The sequence below is a fragment of the Xenopus tropicalis genome, chromosome 6, assembly GCF_000004195.4.
Source record: "Xenopus tropicalis strain Nigerian chromosome 6, UCB_Xtro_10.0, whole genome shotgun sequence".
Lineage (NCBI taxonomy): Eukaryota > Metazoa > Chordata > Amphibia > Anura > Pipidae > Xenopus > Xenopus tropicalis.
In genome coordinates this window covers 114,832,234-114,844,379 of record NC_030682.2, presented here as the reverse complement: position 1 = coordinate 114,844,379, position 12,146 = coordinate 114,832,234, and the positions used below count along the sequence as shown (strand labels likewise).

At 38.6% G+C, this 12,146-nt stretch overlaps 1 protein-coding gene across 1 annotated transcript in view; it reads left to right on the top strand.

Annotated features, from left to right (window-relative positions):
* Window positions 1–551: 551 nt before the first annotated feature.
* The window catches only part of atp6v1h (ATPase, H+ transporting, lysosomal 50/57kDa, V1 subunit H), a 39,440-nt gene continuing 27,845 nt past the window's right edge, over window positions 552–12,146 (top strand). Inside the window, 5 exon segments of the mRNA NM_001016182.2 lie at window positions 552–620; window positions 1,520–1,591; window positions 5,040–5,159; window positions 7,951–8,050; window positions 10,404–10,493. Coding sequence (NP_001016182.1) covers window positions 5,056–5,159; window positions 7,951–8,050; window positions 10,404–10,493 — 294 coding nt within the window. The 5' untranslated portion in view covers window positions 552–620; window positions 1,520–1,591; window positions 5,040–5,055.

Below are 12,146 nucleotides of genomic sequence, written 5' to 3'. Positions count from 1 at the left end.
TATTGCACAGTACTGCCAAACTTATCACTACACTAATAAATGATGATGACTTATCCATCTAGTCAGGATCTCTGCTGGGCATCTTCCAGTCTAAATGGGGGTGCTGGAATAATTCAAACCACTAACATGTTGCTAGGGTAGCAGCCCCCAGCAACCAGCAAGTATTCCAAATTGCAGAGCTGTTAACAAACGTGTAAGTAATAAAAAAATGAAGAACAAGTGAAAATGTTCTCACGTCATATACATTACAAGAAAAGTTAGTTTTAAAATGAGCGTTAAGCCTATCTCACGTAAATAAATAAACGATTAAAAAAAAGCATCACTTGAAAAAAATACAAAGCAAGTTGAAACAATTTTCTCGGTGCGATGGAATCCAGGCAAACGAGCGAACTGAGACTGACTACAACCCTGCAGTCCCTACGCAAGATACCGCGACGTTCGCTGTCACAAGTCCCAAGCTAGTTTGTTCCGGGTTTGGGAGTCACATGATCACACTCACATCACATGATTCCGCTTCACCCAGTCCGCTGTCCGTCAGCTGCTTAGAGAGGTCACATACGGGAGTGTCAGGAGCTCCGGTTTAGCGGGGCAGGCCTGGGAACCGGGCTCCGGGGACGCGGGTGAGTCCTTTTTGTTTTACTTTGTTGCAGTTAGTGTATGGGTGTAAGTAACGCTGCGGCCTGTTGTACATGGATTATGTTTGCAGCTCATTGTCCCTACACTTTCATTACCTGGGGCAAGAGCTACATCTTCCCTTGGCAGCTGGAAACAGGAATGTGCAGGGGCTGTGATGGTTATGTATCTCTGCTAAATTGTAAGCTCCATTGGGCAGGGTCCTCTGTCTTTTCTGTATGAATCAGTATTTGTATGTAATCTGCATGTTTGCTGAATACCCTGCTTTGTACAATGCTGTAGTACAAGTTGGTGCTATATATACATATATATATATATATATACACATATACACACATGTTCATAGTAATAATGTTTTAATAATGGGATCACATTTTGCAACTACATAGTGCTGGGGTTTAGAGGTTTTAGGTAGAGGTGTAAGAGATAAAAGGCCACAAGCAATTGTGCCCTTTAAGTTGTTGCTAAATTGAATCAATCAGCAGCCTCTGACACGCTCCTGCTAGGGCACAAAGTCAAACACATCTGATCACAGCAGCCCTGCTCTGCCCACAACCAGCTTTATTAGATCACCTTTTCTGGATATTCCCCATTATTTACATTTTAAAGCAATGTATTAAGAGGACTGCGTGCGGTTCATTTTAAATGAAAGACTGTTTCCCTATAATCTAATGTAATAAGGCAATGTAACACCTTTACTGGGATACCCTAACATGCCACATCATTAATTACAGGGGACAGAGTCCTCTGTAGTTCAGTAGTGTGTAGTTTCTGAATTCAGGTGCATTTTTTGTGCCAGCTGTAGATTTTCAGTGTCTAATGTATTTAATTCCCCTTGAACTTAATGGGCCTCATTTACAATTATTCTCTTTATTCTATATTGCAGAATACACCCATTTACTTGTAGTGCTTGTCTTCCTGTCATACGCCAGAGAGTTCTGCTTATTACCTGCTGAAGGTAAGGCTGTGTACTAGAGAAAAATGAGCCCAGTGTGGATCAAGCTGCCTGCACCCATCAGAGTGTTGTTTATGGGAAAACAAACTCAGTGTTTTGGCATCAAATTCAGATAATGGCACCAGGAATGAAGGGCACTGCAAGAGTGTCAAAGTCAAATTCCAGTGATCTATATATTTATTCTTTTTATTTTCTTAGTGCAGACCCAGCAGACCCAGTTATAAACTTTAAAGGACATGTAAATCCTGTTTCACTGGGGGGGGGGAGGGAGGGAGAGGCAAAATATTAGGCAGCCCTCAGTGGAATAAATTGCCAGATCTCCTTGTGCTCCTTTTACTAAAAAACTGCACATGTCAGGGAAAAAAACTGTTCACTGCACCTGCTTTTTATTTCTCTTTTAACCCTTTAACATCATCTCTAGTACCAATTGCCACCCATACACAGTACAGTAAAATTGGGCAATATACCATGCACCAGCCCAAGGACAAGCTGCTCACCGTGGGCAGCTAAGTAGTATGAGCAGTTTTGCTATTTCCCATGAGCGAGTGCACTTTTTTATTTCCAGACGAACCAGCCTGGGGAACAAACCTAGTGATTCTTCTCATGGGATGGGATGGGATGGGGGGGGGGGGAACTAAGTAAAACAGTGTAAACTTTGTAGGTCCTTTAGTCGTTGTGCAGAGATTGCTAATGCTGATTTGCACAGGTTTTGGCTGCTTGTTGCATCAGGTGGAAGGCACAGCTCTCTTAAGGCACACAGAAGCCATGTATGTACTTTATACACCTGCCTTGTACAGGTGGTAAGTACATGGCTCCCACTGTTTATTGATATTGCCATGTTTAATTACCTACAATGGCAGGATGTGTACCTGCACACTCTTGTCCCACCCCAAGCATAAAAGGTACAGTTTCAACTACATGCATGGAATTAAATATCTGCCACTTAGAGGTGCTATGAATATTTTCAGAAAGAAAGGAAAAACACTGCTGTATGGAAGCTACTCCTCATCCATAGTGGACAATTTATACTCATCATCATAGTGTTTCTCAGGATGCATGGAGCTGCTGTACATGGCAGTAATGCATTCGTTAAAATTTAAAGATGTCTTTAAAGGGAATTATATATAAAAATATATCGCATAAAACAGCACTTGTGTAAAACATTGTTTCATATAAATAAAACCTTGTCATGCAAAATATGCCATTTTAAAGGAGAAGGAAAGGCTAAGTCAAAATGTTAGGCACCCCCAAGTGACTTAAATCTCTTACCTTGTACCCCGGGCTGGTGCCCCTGTTAGGAGAGAACCACACCAGCCAGGGGTACCTGTAGCGAGTGCTTCCTCCTTCCTGTCTTGCGTGCTTGCGCATGCGCAGTAGAGTGAAAAGCCGAACTGAAACAAGAAAGTCGCCTTTTCACTCTACTGCGCAAGTGCCGGCCCAGGGATTTCGCCAGCAGAAGAGAGAGGAAGGAGGAAGCGCTCACAGCAGGGACCCCGGGCTGGTGCAGTTTTCTGCTAACAGGGGCACCAGCCTGGGGCACAAGGTAAGCGATTTAGGTCACTTGGGGGTGCCTAACATTTTGGCACCCACAAGTGACTTAGCCTTCCCTTCTCTTTTAAAGATATCATAAAAGAATTGTTTTCCCCTCTGGAGATATGGGCTAATAGAATCTACACTTCTATGGGAAAAACAATACTATTTTGCTCCTGGTGTGGGTGGCAATGTTGGGCCATGTTAGAAACAAGTCAGTGCTGCAACTCACTAATTATGCATGTGTGTGTCATAGGATCAGGGGGGACGCTATGAGTAGATCCAGAGATAGGCTTCTGAAATCCTTGCCAAATCCTCTTTTTTTTGCATAAATTCACAGTAGGCCATGCCCATAATTTGTTTGACAGCTGCCACTGACCAACAGAGTGGCTTGAAAGCCATGCGGTGGGGCTAAGTTTTGGGGGAAAATGGATATATCAAAAGAATATCTCTGGAAATACTGACTATTTTGACATGTGGCTTTAAAGGTATCATCTGATTACATGTTCATACCATAGTGGTGACTGGGTCTCTTTAAGTACACATGTGGGTACCCAAGGCACTTGTGCCTTCCCAAGGCACTTACTAAACTATTTTTGAAGGCTGTAGTTTGACCTTTACTTTTTAGTTTAAAGGTACTTATTTAAAATTGATGCATTCATGTCTGCAGATGAACATCTTTAAGCTTTAGACAGCCACACATGTATATATCTGCCCATTTAGCAAGATTGCAGAATGAGAAGATCTCTGCCTGGTTTTTCAATCACATTAGTGAGCCAAATCAGGATGATCTGAAAGTTTGGTTCCTGGTATAAAGATGAGATCACAAAGCTGATGTAAAACTTTTCTATTCAATTGTCACTAAGCCCAGAACATATATTCTTTAGGAAGACTAATCAGGTTCAACTCTTTGCTTAATTATTTTTTTGCCAAATCATGGACAAATTGATCAGGTTTATATTTCTATGTGTGGAGTTAAATGCACTTATATAGTGACCATAATTACATAATGTTTTATGCGTTCAAATGAAAAGTAACAGATTATTTAAAGGAGTTGTTCACCTTTAAAGGGATTCTGTCATCATTTTTATAGTGTACTTTTTATTTAAATTAGGTGTGTGAGCTTTCAGAAAGAGCCAGCGCTGCACATTTTAACTGCTTTCAGATAACCTATTGTTTCTCCTTCTCCCATGTAACTGGAATAGTCCCAAGCCAGACTTGGATTTCTTACTATTGACTGCTGATATCTACTGGGAGCTGCTATCTTGCTCCCTTCCCATTGTTCTGGTGATTGGCTGCTGGAGGGCTGATATCACGCCAACTTGCAGCTCAGCAGTAAAGTGTGACTGAAGTTTATCAGGGCACAGGTCACATGGCTGTGGCACTCTGGGAAATAGGGAACATGGCTAGCCCCATGTGAAATTTCAAAATTAAATATAAAAAAAATCTGTTTGCGCTTTTTAAAAACAGATCAATGCAAGATTCTGCCGGAGAAGCTCTATTAACAGATGTGTTTTGCCAAAAACATGATAGTATTCCTTGTATAGTATAGTATTAGTATATTATATATACATTCCCATGTAAATGGCGGAGTCCCAAGTCGGACTTGGATCTCTTACTATTGAGTGCTATTCTGATACCTACTGGGAGCTGCTATCTTGCTCCATTCCCATTGTTCTGCTGATCAGCTGCTGGGGGGGCGGGAATTTCAAAATGAAATGTAAAAAAATCTGTTTGCGTTTTTGAAAAACAGATTCCAATGCAGGATTCTGTTGGAGAAGCTCTATTCTATGCATTTGGAAAAAAAAAACATGTTTTCCCATGACTGTATTCCTTTAAAGTTGAACCACTCTTATAATAGTAAAATTGCCTGTACTCCAATACATTACTGATATGGTTCTCTTTTTTTTTTTTTTCCCAGTGACACTAAAACAAAAATGGATATTCGTGGTGCTGTTGATGCTGCTGTCCCAACAAATATCATTGCAGCAAAAGCTGCAGAGGTTCGAGCAAATAAAGTAAATTGGCAGTCTTATCTCCAGTGAGTATCAGTTATAGTGTGTGTGTGTGTTTTTCCCATTCGGGTAGTGACTGCTACAAAACTAGAAGTGTGTGATCAGAGCTGAGAAAATAACAGCCAGCAGGAAGTGGAACAGATTGGCAATGCTAGTAGGGTTTGGGGGAAGTTCTCCGTAAAATTGCACTAAGGGCAACTTTTAAAAGCACACTCCTATTTTTAATGCAATGCAGTGGCAAGCAATGGTTCTTGAAACAATATATCCTTTTAAAATATAATTTTTTTATTCACTATTAAAAATAGCATGGTGGCTTAGTAAGTAGCACTTCTGCCTTGCAGTGCTGGGGTCCTGAGTTTAATTCCAGCAAGGGTACTCTCTGTAAGGAATCTGTATGTTCTTCCCTGCTTGGGTTTTCTCTGGGTACTCCAGTTTTCTCCCACATTCCAAAAACATACAGGCAGGTTAATTGGTTCCAACTAAATTATTATTATTATTAACATTTATTTATAAAGTGCCAACATATTCCGTAGCGCTGTACAATAAGTGGGTTTCATACATTGGACAAACAGAGTAACATATAAAGCAAGCAATAACCGATACAAGAGGTGAAGATAAATTAATAAGGTGTGTCTGAATATGATAGGAACCTTACATTGTAAGCTCTTTTGGGGCAGGGACTGATGTGAATGACCATAACCTCTGTAAAGTGCTGCCGAAATGTGTAGCGCTATATAAATAACAGGAAATAAAATAAATAAATATCAGTGCTACCCACAGCCTTATTTGTTTGTTTGCCTGATAGTAAATGTCATTGCCTTAGGGCAATGGCACACTAGGAGATTAGTTGCCCGCGATAAAGAATGTAAATCGCTAGTGGGATGGCATACGCGTCACTTCCTTGCGAGGCAACTTCGGGGCGACAGAAGCGATGCGTATACCATCCCACCAGCTATTTACATTCTTGCCGGTGGGATGGCATGTTGGGGAGATTAGTCGCCCAAATAGTGAAGATTTATCGTGGGCAACTGATCTGCCCTTAGGGTGAAGATACACGGAGCTACTAGTAGCAGCTTCTTCTCATTACTACTAAAACAGACAATGCTGCTAATTTACTGATAATTGTCTCCCTGTGTGTTTTAAAAGAGGCAATTCTTAGTATTGTCTATGGCAGGGTATTTTCTGGCTTTTAGCAGCTGTGACAAGTAGCTACTGCTACGTAGCTCCATGTGTCTTGACCCTTATAGGTGTATTAATCTTTCTAGGCAAGGGATATGGATTGTTTTGATGAAGAAAGGTAAGATGTTTTTGACAGCTTTAACTTGGTTCCCCTTATAAACCAACTGTGTTAAAGAAAATCACACAGAAATCTTGTTGGCTTTGACCGCTGTTAATTCTGTTCTTAATTTTGATAAGCACGTAGCATTTCAGCTTTCTCTGCGGAGCTAAAGAAACAAACTGAAATTATTATGACAACTAAATAAAGTGAAACATAGTACAAAAAAACATTGAAGTTACTGGTATTGAAATAATACCCCACAAGGTTTCATTATCTCAAGTTACAAAACAAAATCTGAGTCATCTGTTAATTCAGTCACTAACAAAGGATATACATCAGAATAACACAAAGACCCAACATGTAAGATCTTACCTGGTGCTGTATAGAACCTTATCAGAAATATCCATTCTTTATATTCACTTGCCTGTCAGGTTAAAAACTGTGTGTAAGGAAAGAGAATACAATGGGCTATTTTTGTTCAGGCAGCAGTTGTCATGCTGCATTTGTTTTAGAGACAAATGCTCTTAGCTGTGACTGTAATTTGGATTAGCCCTAGGGGTTTTGTTTCCAGAATAAAACAGATTTTGTTTTTGTTGCAATTGAAGGAAACCAGCTCTTTCAATTTGTCTCAAAAAGGAGACGCTATAGGAAATCTTCAGGTAGAATACAGTCCTGTAAGTTTCAGTGCTCTAGGTTGCTGCAGCCACAAGATGATTTGTTTACAACCTGCAGGTAATATACTGTAGGCCTGAGGTTTTCAGATTTTTTGTGTTTAGGCGTCCCAACTTTTTTTTGGGTCCCCACTTAGCTCATTTAAAGTTAGATGAAAATTATTAACTTTTAACTCTGCCTTGCTGACAGTATTCTAACTATTCTAGCATCCCTAGAGTTGCCAGTATGGAAGCCTCCCATACATTCAAAGTCACTTCAAAATACAGACCCTATATTGGGTATAAGTATTCTGCCTTATTAAAGCTAATTGTAGTTATATTGCTAAATATATGTGTTCCATAGAATACATTTACATATTTATGATTTTAAATAAATTACTTAGGGTTACTTTCTGATTCTCTAAGAAATATATGAACCATAAGTAGTAAAGCCTGATGAACTCGTAAAGCTATTATAATTTTTTATGGATATTGTTACTTACAAATAAACAAAGTGACTTCCCTAAGTGCACTTTTATATCACCCTGGGTCTTACTTTGTGTAAAATATACACCAGGGTATTCTGGCATGTGTGCAATGCAGTAAAACTGGAAATAAGCATATGCCAGTACTGTAGAATTAGGCATTTTACTACTTTTCTCATACAGCAGTTTTAAACAGCTGCAAGGGGCTCTTGGGAAAGCAGTAAAGATGTTCAAATAGGCACTCCCTTAGGCAATGGCTTTGAATATGGCTGCAAATCCAATCTTGTGAGGTTGCTTGAGATCACAGTAGGGATGTTCTACATTGTACACACTGCAAAAGAAGCTGCTGCATTTAGTCAGTGGAGAAACTCTGACTACCTACTTTATCCTTGCTTTTCTCTAGGGGACAAATGATTTCTGGTGAAGACTGTGAATTTATTAAAAGGTTTGAAACATCTCTTCCTGAGGATAAGCAAATCATCCTAACTAATGAAGGCAATCAGGTAATATTTGTTTATTTGCATTATGAAAGAAAATATAATTCTAAGATTAAACATTTTAATGGTTTCATAGTTATTCTGATTCCTAAGAGGGCCTGTGTCCCTAAAGGTGGCCATACACAGGAAGATTTGCTTGTTTGGCGAGGTTGCCAAACGAGTGGATCTTCTCCCAATATACCCACTTAAAGGTGGACAATATCAGGCTAAATAGATCTTTTTCCCTTAGGGCCAAGCGATTTATTTACAACGGTGACCATAGGAGCATAGCTAAAATCTGCCCGTGAGGAGTGCAGTGACATCTAGGAAGTGCTGAATGGAAAGTGACCGTAATTGACTGCCCCGCCTCTATGGCTTAGAGGTGGGACAGACAATATATGATTGACAGCTCAGATTTTTAAATACATTTATAACAGGATATTTTAATAAAAAATTTGGATTTAAAGTTTAGCTTGCAAAGGGCATTTATTATGCAGCTTTTTATGTGTGGTTGATGGCCCACCTTTAAAACAATGTAGCAAGAGCCAGTTCTCCATGTCTTTCAGTCAGCAGCTGGCTTGCAGCGTTGTTTCATTTAGTTGAGTATGGAAATATTGTACTTTCTAATACAAGAATATACTCATAGCAGTATACTATTATTGTAATTTGATCTTGCATATTATGGTTTTTAACTGTCATAATAGAATTCTATTCCATTGGTATCACTGTAAGGCATATTGTGCACACAAAATATTTTTCTTTTATGTTTTCATTTATGAATATGTATTGTTTATGAATATCTATTGTTTGAGATATCCCAGGCATTCAGAAATATATAGCTTTGTTAACGTTTTTGTCATCTGTTATCTACGTACTGCCGTCATATTACATCACGTAAGAGACAATGATTGTCATGCAGATTAGTGTCAGTCCTAGAGCAGCTTATTATGTAGAATGGATATATCATCTCTAAAGGTTTTAAAAATAAACTCCATAATGAAATGAAAGATCAGGATTAGGAACACAAACAAGTTGTCAGGGTATACCACAAGTGTACATAGGAGCCTGTGTGGTTTGTTACCTGGTGTTTGATGACAAATAATAAAGATATGGAGTAAATAGTTGTTTTTTTTAAAAACATGAACAAAGATGAATAATAGACTGATGGGGATGGCAGACTGAAAAGCAAGTCTATTTAAAAGGCCAGTGGTCAGGGCAGGTGACAGCCAGGTAAGGGACCTGTTATCCAGAACCTGGGACCTGGGGTTTTCCGGATAAGGGATCTTTTCTGCTAAAAATCATTTAAATATTAAATAAACCCAATAGGCTTGTTTTGCCTCCAATAAGGATTCATTATACCTTAGTTAGGATCAAGTACAAGGTACTGTTTTATTATTACAGAGAAAAAGGAAATCGTTTTTAAAAATTTGAATTATTTGCTTATAATTGAGTCTATGGCAGATGGCCTTTACGTAATTCAGAACTTTCCGGATAACGGGTTTCTGGATAAGGGATCCCATACCTGTATGTGTTCAGTGACTTTCTGAATACTAAAACACTGTAGAGGGCACAAGTGCATGCTTCTTAGTGCTCATTTCTAAAGCACTTGTATCCTCCCTGAGCTCTGGGCCCTGCACTGATGAAAACTCAGACCCTCACTGATAAACACAGACATTTTTTTAGACTGAATCCATTCTCTGAGCATTTTTGATTTTTTTTAAAATTTCAGCTTGGGTGTATGCTATAAATATTAGGGCACATGTACGTCCACAAGTTCAGTAAGTGAAGTGCAATTTCTAGCAAAATCGCCATGTTTTCTTCCACAATACAGAGTGTTCAGCACCACTACAGCTGCATCGGATTCACCAAATTTCTTTTAATTTAACTGCATTTGCACTTTGTCACAAATTAGGCACAGTTGCACTGTATATTGCTAACTTCTTCCTGACATTGTTTTCGGTGTTCAGTGCATGAGTGACATGTGCGCCCTATTCATTTGGCACAACTAAACTGTGCTGATTGACGCAGGGGGCTAAGGGAACCCTGGAGCTACCACCTGGTTTGGAGGTGGCAGCAGCTTCCCTGTATCAATAGGTGCAGCGGCGCTCCAGAATGGAAGGCAGGAAGGGCTGAGCAGCGCCAAGTGCAACTATACCAAAGTGCAAAGATCACATTTTGGTGCAATTACATTTTAATGAAAGTGGTTTTACGCACAAAGGCCACAGGGAAAGTGTGGGGACCACAGCTCTACTTGTGGATGTACATGAGCCCTGATATGTTATACTAAGGTTTTTAATACATATCTGTCAAACATGGATCTCTAGTATATGTGCAATGAATAACTTGTTTTGCTTCTCTGATTTATTCATTTTCATTTTAGTGTGCTAAAACCTTCATAAATTTGATGACACATATTTCCAAGGAGCAAACAGTGCAGTATATTTTAACCATGGTGGATGATATGCTTCAGGTATGTTATCATGTTTCTCCATGTTTTATAGTAGATACTTTTATTGCAGCAATTGATTTTTGTGTAATATGACAGTGGAGCTGTTTGCAACATCTTTATTAATAAATTGTGGTGACTGTTGTATCTGATATTTCAATATAAAAAAAATTTTTTGGCACAACAAATGGTAGATAAAATTTTCCCCTTTAGGGTTGATGAAATATCATAATCTAACCCCAGGAATCTTCCATGGTATTACTGCCCATGGTGGCCAGATTGTCTTGTGTGCCATAGCAAGGAAGGTTATTACATTGTTATCTATATACAGGTATATGATCTATTATCCACAGTGCTTTGGACCTGGGGCTTTCTAGATAAAGGATCTTTCCATAATTTGAATCACTGTACCTTAAGTCTGTAATGTAAACATTAAATAAACCCAGTAGGATTGTTTTGCCACCAATATGGATATATGCAGCTTAGTTACGAGAAAAAGAAATTAGAATTATTTCCAAAAGCGACTCTCTGTAATTCAGAGCTTTCTGGATAATGGGCTGCCAGATAGGGAATCTGATACCTGTATATGTATTTTCAATTAAATTAAAATGTAATAAGGTTCTTACCTTATCTTTACCAAGTCTCAGAAATCACGTAAAATCTAGGTACCAAAATATATTTCAACCTCCACCTTTTTCTTTTCCTGTAACGTTCTGCTCTCCAGATCCCCTTTTAGTTTAATTTTGCTCTTCTTCTTTTTAACGTTATTAACTCTGCTCAGCCTGTTATCTTCCATCTTAGCAGAGAACTGTGTTAAACATAGATTAAAATCAGAAAATATAGAGTAGGTGATACCGTTTATTGTCTAACTTAATAGATTTCAAAACGCAAACATTAGGACTACATAAGTCCCTGTTTTGGGCATACAGAAAATAAAACTATAAAACTATAAAAAAACGCTATATAGTGGTTTGGCCTATGGAATACATAGGGGCAGATTTATTATGCAGAGTAAAAAATGGTGACAAAATTCCACACACATCGCCAGGTTTTTTCTTCTGGTGGAATTTACGTAAAATGGTGTGAAATCTGGTGATTAGATGGCGAAGTTCTCTATTTACTTTATCCTGCCTTTTACACCATTATTTCAGCAAATTTAATTTTATACAGCATAATAAATAGCCCCCATAATGTTTCTTATTTGAGATGAATGGGGAAACCATCAGTGCCCTACTGTGCAGCCTGGGTAAATGGAGCTATTTGTAGCATGAAAACCTTTCTTATACAGAATTCGATGCTGCCAAAGAAATACACAAAGAGGGAAACATTGTATTTATGTATTTTTTATTATAATGTGTGCCTTCGGTATACTTTATTCAAGCTTTTTAGGTGTACGGTTTTCATGCTATTGGATTCATGCTGTCACTGTGGGATTCTATATAGACAAATGCACAGATGGAGAAGATATTTTTAAAAGATAGTATTTATTTTACCCTTTTATTTGGTATTGTTGCTTTTGCCTGTACTGAAGTGTTAAAATGTTAGTTATGTTTCTTACATCTCCTTTGCTTGGATTGAGTGTGCTGTCATGTTACAGTGACAAAATGCACATTGGCTGTCATGGAATGAGCATAGACCAAAATCAATATAATTATGCAGTTGTTAGACAATAATTCT